An 18,899-nucleotide genomic window follows, 5' to 3' on the forward strand; every position below is an offset into this window, starting at 1 on the left:
TATTAAAAACATATATTGCCCTCTTACTGCGCTGAGCATGTAAGCCGGCCCTAGGTAATACACATGTGCAGGCGCCTTTTACTAAGTGCTGGCAGTGTAATTTGCATAGTCCCTTTCATGAAAAGACACAGAAATTCATTACATTATTTTTTTGGGCAAACACTCTGACACACTGGTTGAGGACCACCGTTAAACATTAACAGGTAAAGTAATAAAACCATTAAAAAATGATTACAAACTGCTATAGCAGTAAAAACGTATTCACACGACGATGATCAGTGTGCAGCTACACTTTCACATTATGCGTTTAACCAGGCGGAAGAAAAAGTAGTTCCAACTAGCCGCTCGTCACTTAAAGTCTCAATGTATTTACTTTCCAATTTGTTCCTATTAATGATTCACATTATTCCTCAAATGACAGAGGTAGCAAAGTATTAACATTTTGATTTGGGAATTAATTTTCAAGCATAATGATACCAGAGGCATCAATATTGGATTGTTTGAGTCCCAAAGGAAGCAAAAATTACAATCTCAACATTTGATGTCTTTTATTAACAAGAAAACACATAAAAGGAGCAAAAGTCATGACTGGAAAAGACAAAGTAAGAGAGGTGAAATACAAAGTTTTAGGTGAAGAGCGCCATAAAAGTAACAGCCATGTTATTCAGGCTTTATCGTACAAAAAAGGACAAATGAACAAATTGTGTGACAAGGATGGACAAGCTACTTCACCCTCCTGTCTTTGGCTCGTGCCTTGTCGTGACCTTTGTGGGGGAGGTTGGCATCGCTCTGGTTGAGGGCACTGCGTGTCACGGTGGACATGCCATCCACGAACTTGGTCTTGAAGAGGACGTTGGCGTTGGTGAACATGCCATCCTTGAGGGACACCACCACAAACTGTTGGGGGATAGAAGAAAATGTATAAAGAGGAAGGTGTGAGAGTGTCTGTGTCACACACACACACACACACACACACACACACACACACACCTGAGAGTGTCTAAAATGTGCGCGGAGCATCTGCCCGATGTTCTGCGTGTGCGAGAGGTCCAGTGCCGCGTCCACCTCATCTAAGATGTAGATGGGAGCAGGCTTGAAGAGCAGCATGGCCAGGATGAGTGACAAGGCCACCAGAGACCTACAGAATGCAACTTGGTGTTATTAAAAAAAAACAAAGACCTTCAGCTATCACCATCAGTTCCTGCTGACCTTTGCCCCCCACTCAGCTCCGACAGGTTCTCCTTCCAGGTAGTTCCGAGAGCCACCTTGAACTCCAAGCCATCCAAGACGCCGCAGCCCTGTGGGGGTGCTAGCTTAGCGGTGGCTCCTGGTAGCAAGGTGGAGAAAATGGAACCAAAGTCCTTGTTGACCTGGGACAGCAAACAAGACAATTTAGACCAGATCAAACAAACAATTGTAACTTTTCCTCGACTTTCAATGTGCTCCTAATCCCCCTTTTTCATGATCTGATGTGGCCATCTTTAATTGATCTATGGAATGCCAATAAACCTGGGGGTGAGGCGTCAGTGGGCCCATTATAATAATAATAATACATTTTATTTCAAAGCGCCTTTCAGGACACCCAAGGTCGCTGTACAGAAGATAAAAAAACACAAATATAAAATACAAGATAAGAGTATACAATAAATAAGGGGGCATGCGGGTACTCCGGTTTCCTCCCACATTCCAAAAACATGCTATGTTAATTGTCCATAGGCATGAATGTGAGTGTGAATGGTTGTTTGTCTATATGTGCCCTGTGATTGGCTGGCGACCAGTCCAGGGTGTACCCCGCCTCTCGCCCAAAGACAGCTGGGATAGGCTCCAGCACCCCCGCGACCCTCGTGAGGAAAAAGCGGTAGAAAATGAATGAATGAATGGTCTACTGTCTTGGGAAACGCCAGTGTAAAGGTGACTATAGGGGTGTTATTTCGAGTATAGACAGCTCTAATGTTAACCCCTGCGACCCTCGGTAGAAAATGAATGAATGAATGAATGAATGAATAAATAAGGGGGGGGGGGGGGACCATGTGACACAGTGAGAGAGAGTAAGCGAGTTTGAACAGATGAGTTTTGAGTTTGGATTTGAAGATGGGAAGGGTGGCAGAGTTACGGAGGTCAGGTGGCAATGAGCTCCAGACTCATTACTACTACTACTACTTCTACTACTACTACAGTATCGCATGTGCTGATTGGATGAGAGACGAGACCTTCTGCCAGGCCAAATTGAGAGCCTCATTCTTTTTCTGGTCCAGTTCTTCAATGGTCTGCAAGATCTTTGTCTTGTCACTCTCCACGATCCTCTTCTTCTTCATCAAGTCATTGTACTGCACACAAGACAGACATTGGTTGACTTTCAATCAAAAAGATTATAGAGACAAGTCATGTCACAAAAGTGAGCAAAAATCTTGAAAAGATAATAAAATGTTTATTTCCCCTCACCCTCTCCTCTGCTTCATTCAGCATGTTCATGGCGCGTTTGTTGACGTTCCTCTCCAGTCTGTTGGTGGTTTCCTGGAGCTTCTTGAGCCGCTGGCCGGCCTCGCGGGGGTTGTTGATCTTAAAGTCATAAGAAGAGTTGGGCTGGCCAAAGAACTGGCGCTCGGACTGGATCCAATCATGCTCCTCCAGCATGCGAGCCACCTGAGAGGACGTCAGACTAGTAAGCATGCTGATGGAATTGAAATCATCGGACATGAACTTGTTGATGTTTACCTCATCAGATGCATTCTGGCTGTCTTTGTGGTGTTTACTGACGTTGTGTTCAAGCTCCTTAATCTTCAGCTGAACTTCGTTGTTTTGCTCTCGGATCTTATTGGCCTCCATGGTTTTACCCTGGGTCATTTACGATATACTTTATTTAACTTATTCAGAGACATCTTCGCTTCGAGGCTTATCAAGTGTTTACCTTCATTTCTTTAAACTGAGCCATGATGATTTCCTTTTGCTTGGTGAGTTCCTCCTGGGCCTTTTGGACTACCTCCTGCACAGTAACGTCCAAATAAAGAGCACAGCAGGATACATTTCATTCCTTCATTTTCTACCGCTTTTTCCTCACGAGGGTCGCGGGGGTGCTGGAGCCTATCCCAGCTGTCTTTGGGCGAGAGGCGGGGTACACCCTGGACTGGTGGCCAGCCAATCACAGGGCACATATAGACAAACAACCATTCACACTCACATTCATACCTATGGACAATTTGGAGTCGCCAATTAACCTAGCATGTTTTTGGAATGTGGGAGGAAACCGGAGTAACCGGAAAAAAACCCACACATGCACGGGGAGAACATGCAAACTCCACACAGAGATGGCCGAGGGTGGAATTGAACCCTGGTCTCCTAGCTGTGAGGTCTGCGCGCTAACCTAAAGCAGGGTTCTACATTAAAAATGACTTGCCCATGAGGAATCCTTAAGGTGAGAACTACTTGCCCCATGTAAAATGAAGACTGCCATAATGATATCATCTAATTTTTGTGGCATCACATGAGAATCTCAAATAAAGATGAAATGATTCTCATTTCTTGTGGTTGTTTTCCTACATAGATCATGACGTTGCATGGAAATCTGGATTGTCAAGAGACTTCTAGGCACTTTGCCTTGATAAATAAAAGTACATTCATGATTGAATAAACATTGTTCTTATTAAATAATAAATGACAACACAAGTTATTTGGGTGATTCAATGTGATTCAATCACCTGTGCCATCATTTGATTTGCTGCCGCTAATAAAATACTTGTTTAGGAGGCACTGGTTCATCACTTTTTGGTGTTTTCCTTCAGAAGTTGTTGAAGAATTAGACGATGTTGGCAGGGACGCCATGATAGATGTTTTCCTAGTCAAACGATCTCAAACAAGAACGGGTGTGGGTAAAACGCAGACTGTGGACTGCTGACCGCGGTCTAAATAAACGATTCTGATTGGTCCATTTCAAGATTTGCAAATTACGCAGTCCGTGTTTTACCAACACCCAACAAGAACCGCTTTAAAAAAAAAAAACTCTTTGCAGTATGGCATGCCAAAGTGCACTTGCCCGACGGGAATATCACTGATTGGATTTACTTGCCCGAATTTTGTTTTAACTTGCCCCGGGCCATCGGTACATCGTTATTGTCGAGCCCTGATAAAGTGCAAAATAATGCTTCTCAAAGCCACACAGAGACAGACGAGACTAACAGCTCATTAACATTAAAGCTACATACACACAGAATGGTGTGTCCCCAAAAGCACTTTCAAACTAAATTCCAGCATAGATACTACATTTTGAACAACATACTACTGTGGAATCTCTGAAATGTGTTTAAAACTATTGAAAAACTGTACTGCGGACCTTGTTCTGAGACACGGTGCATGCCATGCTGTCAATCTGCTCCTTGATAGCCTTGGTGGCCTCATCCACAGCTTGAATCTGCTGCTCATAACCAGTCTGCTCCCTCTGCAGCTCCTCCAGCTCCAAGGCCACAGCATCAGACTCCTGCCAACCGGGAAAATAGAGGCGAATTGTGGTTCCAGATTGATAATGATGATCCTTTATGTGTGTGTACCTGCTGCTTCTGTTTGAGATTCTTGTTGAAGGCATCTGCTTTGGCCTTGGCTGCGTTGAGCTTCTTCTGGGCAGCTTTCAGTTCCTTCTCTCTCTCTAATTCTGCATTCTTCATCTTGTCTTCCAGCACTTTGTACTTCTCCTCTGCACGCTTCTGCACATCCTTGGTAACACGCAGAGTCTCCTCGCTCTCCTCTGGTGATAAAATCCAAATGTAAGATTTAAAAATAGATTGCGTCAAGGAGGTGAGTCTTATTAGTAGTCATATTTTTCGGACCGATGGCTTTGCGCAGCCTTTCCAGCTCCTCCTGCTGCTGATGGAAGGAGCTCTGCTGCAGCTTGGCTTGCAAAATCTGCTCCTCCTCCACCTTCAGCTCGTGCTGCTGCTTCAGTTGGCGGTGCCTTAAGGAAAACAAAAATTTAGAAAATTAAACCACTCCTAATGAGCGCATGTAGTGTACACGAACTAGTATCAATACTTGTCAGCGGTTCCCTTCAGGCTGGCCAGTTGTTGCTCTATTTCCCTCAGCTGGGCTTCCTTTACATTCAAGTCGCTCTGAACCTGCTTCACCTCTTGTAGGCTGGACAGCACAGATGCAGACTGTGAGCGGGCTCCTGGAGGTGGAAAAAGAGGCAGCATAAGTTAGCTCAATGGCCACAACTTTACTGTACATCCAACACAGAAGATTTTTCCAAAAATATGCTTTTGCAAAGATCATAATGCTCAAATTCATATAGAAAATAGCTATTTATTCACTGATGTTTCATTATCACATAAATAAGCAGAGAATGTCAAGCAATCAAGCAGAAATATACAGAAAAATGGCTAACTATTTGGACTGCTGGACATAATGTACCAGTATGTGGAATCAAACTATAGAATGGATTGAGTAAGGACCTCAAACAATGCACAACGATGAGCCAATTCAAGAAACAATACAAGCAGTTGATGTTTGCTAAATACAAGGATGAAGAGTCTTGAACCAGTCATGATGTGCTATATACAGTGAAGAAAATAAGTATTTGAACACCCTGCTATTTTGCTATTTCTCCCACTTAGAAATCATGGAGGGGTCTGAAATTTTCATCGTAGGTGCATGTCCACTGTGAGAGAGATAAACTAAAAAGAAAAATCCAGAAATCACAATGCATGATTTTTTAACAATTTATTTGTGTGATACAGCTGCAAATAAGTATTTGAACACCTGAGAAAATGAATGTTAATATTTGGTACAGTAGCCTTTGTTTGCTATTACAGAGGTCAAACGTTTCCTGTAGTTTTTCACCAGGTTTGCACACACTGCAGGAGGGATCTTGGCCCACTCCTCCACACAGATCTTCTCTAGATCAGTCAGGTTTCTGGGCTGTCGCTGAGAAACACGGAGTTTGAGCTCCCTCCAAAGATTTTCGATTGGGTTCAGGTCTGGAGACTGGCTGGGCCATGCTAGAACCTTGATATGCTTCTTACGGAGCCACTCCTTGGTTTTCCTGGCTGTGTGCTTCGGGTCGTTGTCGTGTTGGAAGACCCAGCCACGACCCATCTTCAATGCTCTGACAGAGGGAAGGAGGTTGTTCCCCAAAATCTCACAATACACGGCCCCAGTCATCCTCTCTTTAATGCAGTGCACTCGTCCTGTCCCATGTGCAGAAAAACACCCCCAAAGCATGATGCTACCACCCCCATGCTTCACAGTAGGGATGGTGTTCTTCGGATTGTACTCTTCATTCTTCTTCCTCCAAACACGCTTATTGGAATTATGACCAAAAAGTTCTATTTTGGTCTCATCTGACCATAAAACTTTCTCCCATGACTCCTCTGTATCATCCAAATGGTCATATGCAAACTTAAGACGGGCCTTGACATGTGCTGGTTTAAGCAGGGGAACCTTTCGTGCCATGCATGATTTCACATCATGACGTCTTAGTGTATTACCTACAGTAACCTTGGAAACGGTGGTCCCAGCTCTTTTCAGGTCATTGACCAAGTCCTGTCGTGTAGTTCTGGGCTGATTCCTCACCTTTCTTAGAATCATTGAGACCCCACGAGGTGATATCTTGCATGGGGCTCCACTCCGATTGAGATTGACCGTCATGTTTAGCTTCTTCCATTTTCTAATGATAGCTCCAACAGTGGACCTTTTTTCACCAAGCTGCTTGGTAATTGCTCCGTAGCCCTTTCCAGCCTTGTGGAGGTGTACAATTTTGTCTCTGGTGTCTTTGGACAGCTCTTTGGTCTTCGCCATGTTACAAGTTAAAGTCTTACTGATTGTATGGGGTGGACAGGTGTCTTTATGCAGCTAACGACCTCAAACAGGTGCATCTGATTCAGGATGATACATGGAGTGCAGGTGGACTTCTAATGGGCAGACTAACAGGTCTTTCAGGGTCAGAATTCTAGATGATACACAGGTGTTCAAATACTTATTTGCAGCTGTATCACACAAATAAATTGTTAAAAAATCATGCATTGTGATTTCTGGATTTTTCTTTTTAGTTTATCTCTCTCACAGTGGACATGCACCTACGATGAAAATTTCAGACCCCTCCATGATTTCTAAGTGGGAGAAATAGCAAAATAGCAGGGTGTTCAAATACTTATTTTCTTCACTGTATATCACTATATTGACACTTACTATGGTACCCATTATGTCATTGGATGGTCATATCACCTCGTACTTCTGTACGAGGTGCATTAAAAAAAAACAAAAAAAAACTTAAAACTGTATTATGGAAAGCAGGAAGTGAACAAATGTAACAGTTACTGATTGTAAAAGTAGCAGATGGAGGGGTAGGATTTAATAAGCTTTGCTTCTTCCTACTCCTTTTGGACATGTGGATTTGTGAACTGATTATGGGATGCACGTTCAAATGAAATAATGGGTCCTCTGTGTGAGCATAAGCGTTGGAATAATTTTGGGGAAAAAAACACTGTATGCCTTCTTCTTCCTCTCACCTCCACTCAGAGTTCCTTGTGGGTCAAAAATGTCTCCTCCAAGAGTGACGGTCTTGATCATCACCCGCTTGTCAAAAGCCACCCTCTTGGCGTTGTCCAGGGTGTCGCACACCATCGTGGAGCCAAACACGTACTCCATGGCTTTGCGTACATCAGATTCGTAGCCCACCAGGGACAGCGCTGTGTGGACATTGTCTTCTCCCACCTAGAAGCAGCAAGGAGAGATGTTGGTGAAGATAACAAAAACTGGAGATACATTGAAAAAAACAACCATGAAGCGGTCGCCTGTGTTTAATTCTTTTGAAATTGTATTTTGCAGTACTTGTTCTTGCCATTAGAAAAGCGTTAATAGCAATTTTATAGCCAGCCAAGCAAGCACCATCCAGAAGAAAAGGGACAAAAAACCATTTTGCTTTTCTCACCAGGTTCTTGGCAGCTTTGACCACTCTGTCATCCAGCGTCTTAGCTGAGATAGTGTTCAGTGGAATGATGGTGTACCTCCGCTGCAACTCGCCCTTTTCCAGCAGCTTTTTACCAGTCACCTAGAAAGCACAAAGATGCACAAAAGACTTTCAATATGAGAAGAAACAACAAAAACTTAACGCATATACCTTGCAAGCTCACCTCTGTGTCGACGACAATGTTATACAGCCGTCCTCCGGCTACCACCTCTAGGGCGGTCGCATAAGAAACATCGCTGACTGAGATCAGGTTCGCCAGCAGCCCCTTCACTTTGCTGCGGTTCCATCCTGATTCAGGGTCTCTGAAAGACATTTTGACAAAAAAAATAAATATGTACTGTAGCAAAAAAGAACATTTGTTGTGGCATACGGTATAGAGTCTCCAAACGTCAGGCATTGGCATTTTGGTGCAGAGACATCACTTAGCGGCAGTACACAACTTAAATAGTTCAGCTAAAAAAAAAGGGTAATGTACTTCTTCTCAGTGCAGGGATGCAACTACGTGTTACTTCATCAGTCGGCCAAATCTAGTAGTGTTGCAGTTAATGTGGGAACAAACACAGAGGAGAAATAGACAACAAAAGGGGCATTTTGAATGACGTTTATCCTCAAAGCCCTGGAAGACAGAAGTTGGGACGAGATAGAACAGCACCCTGATGATCAAGAGTGTCCATACTGTAAATAAATGCAACCAGCATCACTATGCCCACACTGCATCTGAAACTGAAATAGCTGTACACAGTGCTGGAGCGCAGGTAATCTATTGCCATTTATACAGTGGTACAGTACCTTGACATACGAGAGTCCCATCTAAGAAGGCGTTTTTATACACATAGCAAAGGCTGCAAGTGAATTTATTAGCGTCATTACTATTATTTATTAACGTTTGAGCTGGAACTGCTGTGCTTGTAAAAGAGGACAAAATAAGGCCTGTATGTTGCTATTTAGGTCATGTGTGTGTGTGTGTGTGTGTGTGTGTGTGTGTGTGTGTGTGTGTGTGTGTAAAAGAGTGCTTAAAAGTGAAGCATGAGCTATAACCTGACTGCATTACATGGCTTCTGTAAACTGCTTACACCCTTTTTTCATTTCACTTACAGGTAGTTGGGTGTTTTTGTAAATCTTCAATTGTGATGTTGGTCACAATTATATTCGATTTATGATTTGCTCGGGAGAATGTTATTTAAGTGATGGACAGTTTACTTTACCAATATCTACTTTGTGCATTTTTTGTCTGTTTTTTTATATATTTTTTTATATATATTTTTTTATATATTGATGTTCATTTTGTGTTGAGTAGAACATTCAATAAACATTTGGATGAAGCCAACATATTGTCCAGTCCCATGTTGATAGGAGTATTATTATTGTTGATATTTTTATTTTTAATTCTATTGGTGATTAATCACAGGTTAACTATGGACAAAATGTCATTAACAGCCATAATACGTATATATGTGTGTGGACTAATCCATCCATTACTGTGCTACTTATCCTCATTAGGGTTACGGGCGTATGCTGGAGCCTATCCCAGCTGACTTTGGGCAAGAGGCAGGGTACACTGTTTAATTTCATTATTGTATTTAATCTTCTTGTTACTGTATTTTATATGGTCCTTCATGTGTTCTGTGCACAGTGTGAGTGACTTCAGTTCATTGAGATTATTAAAAGGTATACGTTCCGACTACACCAAACTCAGCGTAGGAACGGAACTTGAAACCAGAGAACCAGTTTATTATTATTTTTTACATAGCTCAAAAGATGATGTACAGGTGACTTACTTGTAGTCAAAGCGCAGGTTCGGGAAGCGAGACACAAGCCGCTCATAGGTCTCTTTAAGATGAGCAACCTCTCTGGACAGCTGTCTCCTCTTCTCCAGAAGACTTTCCTCCTTCCCATCTGCATGTACATGAAGACACAATCATCAAACGTCAACATAAACGCTGTAAAAAGACACTCACCCAAGTACCTTCATATTTGAGTTTGGCAAGCTCAGCCTCTAATTTCTCTCTGCTGCTTCTGATAACCTGCAGGCTGTCCTGGTCCTTCTTATAGCCACTGTCCATCTTTTTCACCTCGGCCTGCTTGGTCTTCAGCTCAGCCTGAGTGTGCTTAAGCGTCATTTGTGCCTTAGAGGACAGAAAGTGTAGAAGCATTTCTTAAGACAAGAGGTGGTGCTGAAAAACAATGCCTATTTTTTTTTTTTATCAGTTTGTCCTCACCTGTTTGGCCTCAGTATCAGCCTTACTTATGTCATTCTTGCAGGCCATCATCTGACTGGCCAGCGTGGCCTCCTCTCCATCCTCATTGGTAGACAGGCCGGCAGACACGGCCTTAAAATGCTGCTCTGCTGCCTCCAGGTCAGCGCTGTCCTTCTGGCCTTCCTCCTTTAGAGCCTGGAGTTTCTCCATCACCTTGGACACCTCTTTTTCTTTCACCAAAAGCATCTTCTTGTCCTAAAAAAGGAAGGAACAGCTCAACATGAACTTTCCAAAGGCTGTTAGCATTACATAGTGCAGAGGATAATGTAGAATGTGGTCTCGGGACCTCCTGCATATTCTTGACAAGCTCCTCTCTCTTCTTGGTTTCATCTTCAAGGTTCTGTTTTTTCAGATCCAGGGCACTTTGAGCTTTGGCATCCACGCGCTGCACGTTGGCCAGTGTTTCCTCCAGAGATTTTAATACTCCATTCACTTCCTGAACATTAGCAAAACAAAGATGGACATGTCTAATTGATGTAGTTGTCTTGAAGATACTAATGTGTGATAAAAACGATATGCAATCGAACCTATATAAAATTGAGCCATGAAAAAAAAATGTACTGCAAAAAGCTGTAACACAATGTCAGTAAACTAAGCCAACAGGAGATGGTGAAAAAGACAACATACATCAATTTGGGCTTGGTTTGTATTCAGACTATTCAACCATCAGCAGAAAACTATACTATGCAGAGTGTGTGGGGCAACAATTCCGGCAAAGAGAGGTAATACCGTATGACCGAATTTGTTTTACCAGTTGCTATTGCACAGTTTTGCACTTTTTTACCATCTTTGGCAGGGGTGTCCAAACTTTTTTTGCACTGAGGGCTGTATGTTGAAAAGTTCAAGTTCCTTTGAGTGTACCTGGTTTCTTTTGGCCTCCAGTTGCTCAATCTGGGCCGAGAGCTCCCGTACTTTGCTTTCATTCTCGGTCAGGGCTGCTTGCATCTTAGCAATGTTGTCCTGCATCACTTTCAGATTCTCTGCAGACTTCACCTTGGTCTCCTCAGCGCACACAAACAACCAGGCCACGTACAAGCGTGACAGGTGTTGGATCTCACGCATCAGTTTTTGGTACTCCAGGTACGACGATCGCTCCTGCAAAGAAGAATTGGGTCACACAATACTTCTTTTTCTAAGACTGATTTAAGATTTAAGCTATTTCCCATTTTTTAAGAAAATATAGTCTGTGGTAAACCTAATCATTTGAACATACAGTCGAGACAAATTAGATGCCATGATGCACTCTCCACCCGCAGATGGAGATAACATTATAACATTCATGCAAAATGTTTGATCTTATTTCTCCATCTAACAATCAAGCTAATTAGTCAGCTATTGTGACAATATGCAGCAATAATTACCAATAAATACTTTCATTTTAAGGTTATAAATCAAACTGAGCCTACCTCTTGTAGTTTCTGCATGGTTGGAGTAATTTCTTCATCCAGAATCTGAAATAAATAAAGAAATGTTGTTAATGTTATTGAGAAATACAGTACAACCTAGGTTAACGCCATTACAGAAGATCCGACTAAAACCAAAACGTACACTAACCAAATAAATTTTATTTCCCTATGTGAAATTATGTAAATTCAGTTAATCAGTTCGAGACAGCCAAAAGTCAAAAGCATGCCAAAAAGGGCTCCACTGAATATGACAATAAAGAAACATACAGTGTGAATCTCCTTCAGCTTGGCTTCTTTCTTCTCAATGGTCTTCTGAGCACTAATCTTTTTACACTCGTACATCCTGGTCCCTGCAGCTTCTTCGATCATCGCAAGGATCTGCAAGAACACAATGGAAGAATCAGCGGAAGAGTCCAACTGGGCCAATCTACATCCAGTATTGGTATCTGGTTCCGATACCAACTCAATTCACGTATCGGGAATTGCCAATACACCTGCGGAAATTTCCAATCCATGAGCCACGTGTGTGCTTTAATGTTAGCAGCACACAAAGCTAGATAAATATCAGCAAACGTAACCACAGAGTATCAGCCGACATAGCTGTCTTAACATACAGTATGCACTGCAAGACTTCTGTGGCCATGAACGCATCAGGCTGAGGGCTTGTGTGTATGTGTGTGTGCGGCCCTCACTCCATGTTTGGAGACAGCTACAATGATTTATTGATTTTCTTTGTGCTGTAGTTGCATACAGATTAGCTCTGATATCAAAATTGTATCGGTATTGGCAAATATCCAAATTTACCAAAACCCAAAAAAAGGGGTATTAGTGCATCTCTACTTTGGATGTGATATTACCTCTGGTGGCTTCATGTTTAGAATTTTGGTGATCCTTCCCTAAAAGGCAAGAAATATAAAAGAACATGCATGTCAGTTTGTACTATGATGACAGAAATAGGTGCTCACAAGACTGACCTGCATGATGAGGAAATGTGGGTTGTTGACATTGAGACCAACAGAGCAGAACAGGTCTTGAACTCTGGTGTTGTTAGCATTGACACCATTGATGACATACCTGTTCCGGCCACCGATTACAACCTTGAAGAAGAACACAGTTATTTACAGCAAAAGACATCCGCGGAGCACTGAGTCACATGTAGCGGGTATTCGAACAGAGCACAGAAAGGTTCCAATGTGGCGAAAGCGTACATTCAATGTATATTTTAGAAGCTTTTTGTGAAAAAATAGCAGAATGTAAAAATGACCAATGTGCTCAACCCAGCATACACAATTTTGAAATATTTCAACAAGTCATATTTAGTCCAGACCAGAGTAACAAACTGATGCTAATTTTAAGCTAATTGTGATCTATGACGCAGAGTCATCAAACAACAGTCAAGCAGGTCAGAAATATGATAATAAATTGCAATGAATGAAAAGTAATTTAACTAATATTAGACAGATTAAATTATTATTTTTTTTTTCAACAAAAAGTTAGGGATATTCAGCTGGTCTGGAGCAGGCTAACACCACAGAATAAATCTCCATGGTAACTTATGTCACAATATATTCCACTTTCCCACTTTAGTGCAACCAGATGATGGATAAATTGAGCCAAGATAACCAAGATATCCCGGCTTAATTCCTTATTCTAGTTTTGTGCCATAGGCCCCTGTACAGCCCTGACATAAATAGACAAAAACAGTGAGCTGGCATTTTTCAACTACAAACCGGATATACCATATAGATAGCAGTCTTCTCTTGACAAAATGTTGATGTACTGACGTTTAGGTGACTCTCGGTGTACTGTATACGTTGATTTGTCATTCCCCACCTGTCTGGTGACTGTGATTTCATCGTGGGTCTCAAATCCCAAAGGACTCTGGCTTTTGTTCGAGTTGTCAAATGTAATGGACACAGTGGCTTTGGTGATACCACCCTGTCCATTTTTGTAGACCAGGTCCTGAAGGTTGGAAGCTCGAACCTTTCAAAAATCAAACGGCGTGATTACTAACAAACTCACATAAAGGCCAAACGCAATTTAACGAAGTCATCTCAGTGGCACTTACGTGGGTAAGGTTGGTAATGCCTAGGAGAAAACATATGGAGTCCAAGATGTTCGACTTGCCGCTCCCGTTTAGACCAGTGATGGCATTGAAGAGAGGGTCGAAGCCGTTGATCTCTGTCCGGTGTGCGTAGGATTTGAATCCTTCGATGACGATTGACTTGATGTGCATTTCACAGCCGACCCCTGTCTAGCTCCTTCTGAGCACTGCTTACGGTATTTGGATCAATATAGACGTTACAGTAAGTACGGGATCGACCAACTTACTGCCGCTGTTCTTCTCACTTGAATTTTGGCGGTACACATTGAGTCCCAAGGCCCCCCTCTCTACGCCGGTAAAAAGAGTAAATAGTATTTCGCTTATATAGCGACACACCAAACCTGAAATAAAAATACTAACCACAATATAGTATATGTTATTTTATAATTATTAATCTAGAAATGTTGACTGGTTTGCTTTATATTTAATTTGGTGATAACAGCCATCAGGCATATCTCAGGACAGCTAACAACAACTACGTAGTGTTGTGAATGACGTCTCACACAGAATTCAAAAGAGATGCAATGGAACCAGTACTTTTCTGTAATAATCAAATAGAATATACAACTAGGCTGCAGTGGTTAGCGCGCAGACCACACAGCTACGAGACAAGAGTTCGATTCCACCGTGGCCATCTCTGTGTAGAGTTTGCATGTTCTCCCCGTGCATGCGTGGGTTTTCTCCGAGGACTCTCCGGGGATTCTCCGATATCCCTGCATCACGCCGTGTCTGTATTAGCCCTTAGATGTGAGGAATACAGCTAAAATATTAACATGCTAACAGATATCATGTTAGCACCAAAAGTGCAGAGAAAACATTCCTACACCATGTGTATGTAGGCCTTTAAACAGGAGTAAAATAGCCAAAATTCCAACATACTAACAGTTACCATGGTGACACCTAGCAAGATAACACTATGTGGCCAAGTGTGTATTTTCATTTAGATATGCATAAAAAAGTCAAAACAGATAACATGCTACCATGCTAACAGTTAGCATCAACACCAAAACAGTGTTACGGCAGTCCCATAGTGTCCCTACATCATGCCATGTGTGTATTTGCCTTTAGACATGAGTAAATTAGCTAAAATGCTAACATGCTAACGGTTATCATGCTGGCACCTAGCAAGAGAGCCTCAAGTACCGAAAGTGCCAAGGCTGTCCTATAACCTCCCTGCATATTCCCATGTGTGTATTTGCCTTTAGACATGAGTAAGTTAGCTTAAGTACTAACATGCTAGCAATTAGCATGCTAGCACCTACAAACATAGCATCATGTAGTGAAAGTGACCAGGCACTCCTGTCATTGCTTTGCTGGTGCTACTGCTTGAAGACACATGCAGTATAAAGAATTTCAAAATGTTTTAATTCTCACAAAAGTGAATACAACAACTTTTTTTTACACAAAGCAGGTGAAAGTAGATTATACACTTGGAACCTGCATTTGCCATGAACATAGTAAATTTTGCAACTCTAAATTCAGCAATAGAATGCTAAAAAAAATAACATTGCCAAAGCCTGGGTAATGCAACACAAGTGTACATGAATTGAGTAAACACACATATACACAAGTCATTATGCAGTTCCATTAGGCATCCAGTGGCACAGGACACATGGACAGACATACCAAGTTGAATGCATAGAAGCATATCTGTGATAGCACCACACAATCTCCTCTGTTGGAGTAGAAAGATGTGGGCTTGATGTAGGCCCAGTCAAAGTTGTGCAGGTTCAGTGGCCTCTGACAATACTGCTCGCTGAGAGCAACCAACGAACGCACAATAGCGTATTTGGCTGAGCAGCTGGTGGCTTGCACTGTACGCACCTTGCCAAAGTGGAGCAGGAAACACGGGTCATCCTGCAGGAGAGACACAACCAATCTTCAATCAGTTCTAAGTGTATTATTCGGTGTTCTCTGATAGTTAAACACTCAATGTTTCCTGCAATATAATTTACTTGCTAACAGCAAAAACTGCATATATCTAGTGGTTGCTGATAGTGTTTATTTATTTATTTCAGGTGTGGTAAACCATAGCTGACATGAGGCAATCAAGAAAATGTGACAAAGATGAATTGACAGCAGTTTTGATAAAAATGATCATGAATAATGTGGTGTACAATCATGGTTTTCTTTCACAAAATGTCATCAGCCATACAGTTGAAAAACCAGCATATCGAGAAATGCTGCAAATGTTTGTAAGAATTGCCTCTGAGAAAATACGTGCAACAAAACAAAACAAAAAAATGAAAATACACGCAACAAACACCAATTCCACAACTTTACTAAATTAAAGATTAAATATTAAAAGAAATATTGCATTATTATGAAATTATAAATTATCTTAACTCATTCGGCTCCGGGGGTGGACGAGTTCCGCCCAGAATTCCTCAAGGCTCTGGATGTTGAGGGACTGTCTTGGCTGGCACGTCTTTCCAACATTACGTGCAATTCGGGAACAGTACCTTTGGATTGGCAGACCGGGGTGGTGGTCCCCCTCTTTAAGAATGGTGTGTTCCAACTATAGGGGGATCACATTCCTCAGCCTCCCTGGAAAAGTCTATTCCAGGGAGATGGAGAGAAGGGTATGACCGTTGGTCGAACCTTTGCTACAAGAAGTCCAATGCGGTTTTCGTTCAGCCGGGAAAAGGCCCCGGAGCAGACCTAGGACACGCTGGAGAGATTATGTCTCACAGCTGGCCTGGGAACGCCTTGGTGTCCTCCCAGTGGAGCTGGAGGAGGTGGCCGAGGACCGGGAAGTCTGGGCTTCCCTACTGAGACTGCGGACCCGGATAAGCGGAGGAAAATGGATGGATGGATTAACTCAAAATGTATTTATACATTTGAATTAAATTTTGAGAAGCACAAAGATGTGATGATGCAACTCCACAATAGAAGAGCTTATGTTTGATGCAGTTTTAACCTGAAAAACAGCCACCAGGTGGCAGAAGTAAATTTTCTAAGAGTTTGATATGCATCTCTCCCATAGAAATACATGCTCTGCAGCAACGGGGAAGTGAAAAGGCATCTCGTCGTGTAGCGCGAAGCAGGCTACGCATTGAAGGTAAATTTTAAAGTGTGCACGCGTGCACAAACGCATGTTAACAGGATACATCAAAAATTGTATTTTCAGTGGGAGTGCACCAGCTTTTTGTTGTTGTAGCACTTTGCCAGTTTAGGCTAATTGGAAGAGAGATGGCAATTGTAAATTTTAAAAAAAGAATATCCTTTGACAAACTTGACCTAGATACATTTAACACAGGGCTTGAGGCTTCAAAAAACAACTGAATGGCACAAAAAACCCCGGACTATTTTGGGGGCTAACATTTCAGCAACTTACCACATCAGGGTCCCGTCCATCCACCAGAGTCAGGTCTTGCAGCGACCAGGATTCTATCCTCCTGTAGCACTCCTGAATGCTGGACCGCTTTGTGTGGTGTCCTCGCTTGGATCCGGATTTACCGGGTGTCTGTGTCATCTGGCATCGCACTATACACAACTGCACCAGCCTATTTTTGGCAACTGCAGAAACATGACAACACACTTTGACTACTTTATTTAGCTATACATATGTAGCATGACTGCAAACACAATAATAAGCCGTGTCAATCAAAACTGGGATTTGTTATCTTTGTCAAGGCAGAATTGATGCTACAGCAGCTGTAGTGATCCAGTGACATTGTGCTGTGGTTATAACTTAAGGACTTGTCAGTGTATACCAAAAACGTGGACTAACAATGCCTACAAGGAATAAAGATGTTTTACTGTTATTACTGCATTATTACGTCATGTGAAAATTGATGTTACAACAATAACAGTTGCAGCAAACAAAGTTTCTTACCCGATACACAGAGGAAATGTCTTCCAAGCGCTGGTTCCTCAATCTCAATAAATTCCACCAGTCTCTGTTTTGCAGGTCGGAATAGAACCCTCTGCATCTCCTCCCTCAGAAGAGACGACATCACCAGAGTGTGCAGAGGACCACAGTCACGGCCAAAGAAATCCTGTAAATGTCGCCAAAGGAATGTAGAAAGATGTAATGAATCCACCTGACAACAGAGGCGGGATGGTTTTTCCTTTCTGCTCAGTGTGTGAAATGAGTGCTTCCTTGAGAACACACACACACACACACAAGGATACACACTCATATCTCCACTCTGCAGTAATCAGGTTGAATCATCCATATTATTCTTGCTACTTTACTATTCTAGCTTCATAAAAACTTGCCTGGGAGAGACTGAGCATAAAGAGAGCAATAAAGGCCAAAACCTTTTTAAGGCCCATTATGATGAGATTCCTCACAATCAGGAGGATAGTTTCCTGCAAGATTTAAGTGGTTTACTCCTATTGTCATAATGCACTTTATAAACACAGTGGAAAGACCAGCAGCAGAATAGGATAAAAAATAAATAAATGATCAAATATGAAATAAAGATATGTTAAAAATATATATGTAGTAAGATAAGATTAAGATATGCCTTTATTCGTCCCTCAGTGGGAAAATTTGTAAAGTAATATAAGTAATATAAAATAATAAAATTACACTATAGTATAATAATACTATATTATATTATATAATAATATATAATATAATAATAATATATATATTTATAATATTATAATATATAGTGTAATATACAAAGTATAATAATAAACAATTTTTGTTTAAATTAATTATATATTTGTATGAATTAATATTACAATATTTTTTAAATGAATTAAGTTCATTCATTAATTCATTCATTTTCTACCGCTTTTCCTCACGAGGGTCGCGGGGAGGGCTGGAGCCTATCCCAGCTGTCTTTGGGCGAGAGGCGGGGTACACCCTGGACTGGTCGCCAGCCAATCACAGGGCATGAATTAAGTTAAATAAAAAAAAATTAAATGAGTGAACTATGGAATAACATTTTTTATTGTTACACTGGGTAAGACCACATAATTACAACATTTAAATACATTTAAAATAAAACAATTATTTTTTATTATCAGATTTATTATATTACATTATATTAATTAAAGGTCATGTAATTAACATTAATACATGTATAAACACATTTATAGAATATATATAAATATAATCTTATAAATAAAGATTTGATACTATTATAAAGTAAAGCGAATGAGGAAGACACTACTATAAGCCCTTAGTGCACAGTTAGTGCACAGGCCTCACATCTAGG

At 41.4% G+C, this 18,899-nt stretch overlaps 2 protein-coding genes across 2 annotated transcripts; both read right to left on the reverse strand.

The window, feature by feature from the left end:
* Positions 1-523: 523 nt before the first annotated feature.
* On the reverse strand, positions 524-14,006 carry smc2 (structural maintenance of chromosomes 2). Its single transcript, XM_058085679.2, has 25 exons — positions 13,687-14,006; positions 13,452-13,601; positions 12,593-12,715; positions 12,476-12,514; positions 11,886-11,996; positions 11,619-11,663; positions 11,074-11,307; positions 10,499-10,648; positions 10,174-10,407; positions 9,921-10,080; positions 9,733-9,850; positions 8,118-8,256; positions 7,916-8,035; positions 7,494-7,698; positions 5,020-5,155; positions 4,818-4,942; positions 4,542-4,735; positions 4,328-4,471; positions 2,909-2,983; positions 2,716-2,835; positions 2,443-2,643; positions 2,211-2,327; positions 1,210-1,370; positions 991-1,138; positions 524-897 (listed from the first exon to the last, which is right to left on the reverse strand). The coding sequence occupies exons 1-25, from the start codon at positions 13,852-13,854 to the stop codon at positions 724-726; spliced, it is 3,591 nt and encodes a 1,196-aa protein (XP_057941662.2). The 5' UTR covers positions 13,855-14,006; the 3' UTR covers positions 524-723.
* A 1,303-nt stretch (positions 14,007-15,309) lies between these two features.
* Positions 15,310-17,827, reverse strand: exoc1l (exocyst complex component 1 like). The gene is made up of 3 exons (XM_058083460.2): positions 17,561-17,827; positions 17,060-17,241; positions 15,310-15,579 (listed from the first exon to the last, which is right to left on the reverse strand). The coding sequence occupies exons 1-3, from the start codon at positions 17,679-17,681 to the stop codon at positions 15,310-15,312; spliced, it is 573 nt and encodes a 190-aa protein (XP_057939443.2). The 5' UTR covers positions 17,682-17,827.
* Between the last annotated feature and the right edge of the window lie 1,072 nt (positions 17,828-18,899).

The sequence above is a fragment of the Doryrhamphus excisus genome, linkage group LG9 (genome assembly GCF_037039965.1).
Source record: "Doryrhamphus excisus strain RoL-2023G ecotype Guam linkage group LG9, RoL_Dexc_Guam_v1.1, whole genome shotgun sequence".
Lineage (NCBI taxonomy): Eukaryota > Metazoa > Chordata > Actinopteri > Syngnathiformes > Syngnathidae > Doryrhamphus > Doryrhamphus excisus.

Coding starts and splice junctions, on each gene's coding strand:
- smc2 (XM_058085679.2), bottom strand. CDS start 13,854: ATGCACATCAAGTCAATCGTCATCGAAGGATTCAAATCCTACGCACAC. Junction 8,257..9,732: donor AACCTGCGCTTTGACTACAA/GTAAGTCACCTG, acceptor AATGTCTTTCAG/AGACCCTGAATCAGGATGGA. Junction 1,139..1,209: donor GAGCTGAGTGGGGGGCAAAG/GTCAGCAGGAAC, acceptor TGCATTCTGTAG/GTCTCTGGTGGCCTTGTCAC.
- exoc1l (XM_058083460.2), bottom strand. CDS start 17,681: ATGTCGTCTCTTCTGAGGGAGGAGATGCAGAGGGTTCTATTCCGACCT. Junction 17,242..17,560: donor ACATTTCCTCTGTGTATCGG/GTAAGAAACTTT, acceptor ATGTTTCTGCAG/TTGCCAAAAATAGGCTGGTG. Junction 15,580..17,059: donor ATGGACGGGACCCTGATGTG/GTAAGTTGCTGA, acceptor TCTCTCCTGCAG/GATGACCCGTGTTTCCTGCT.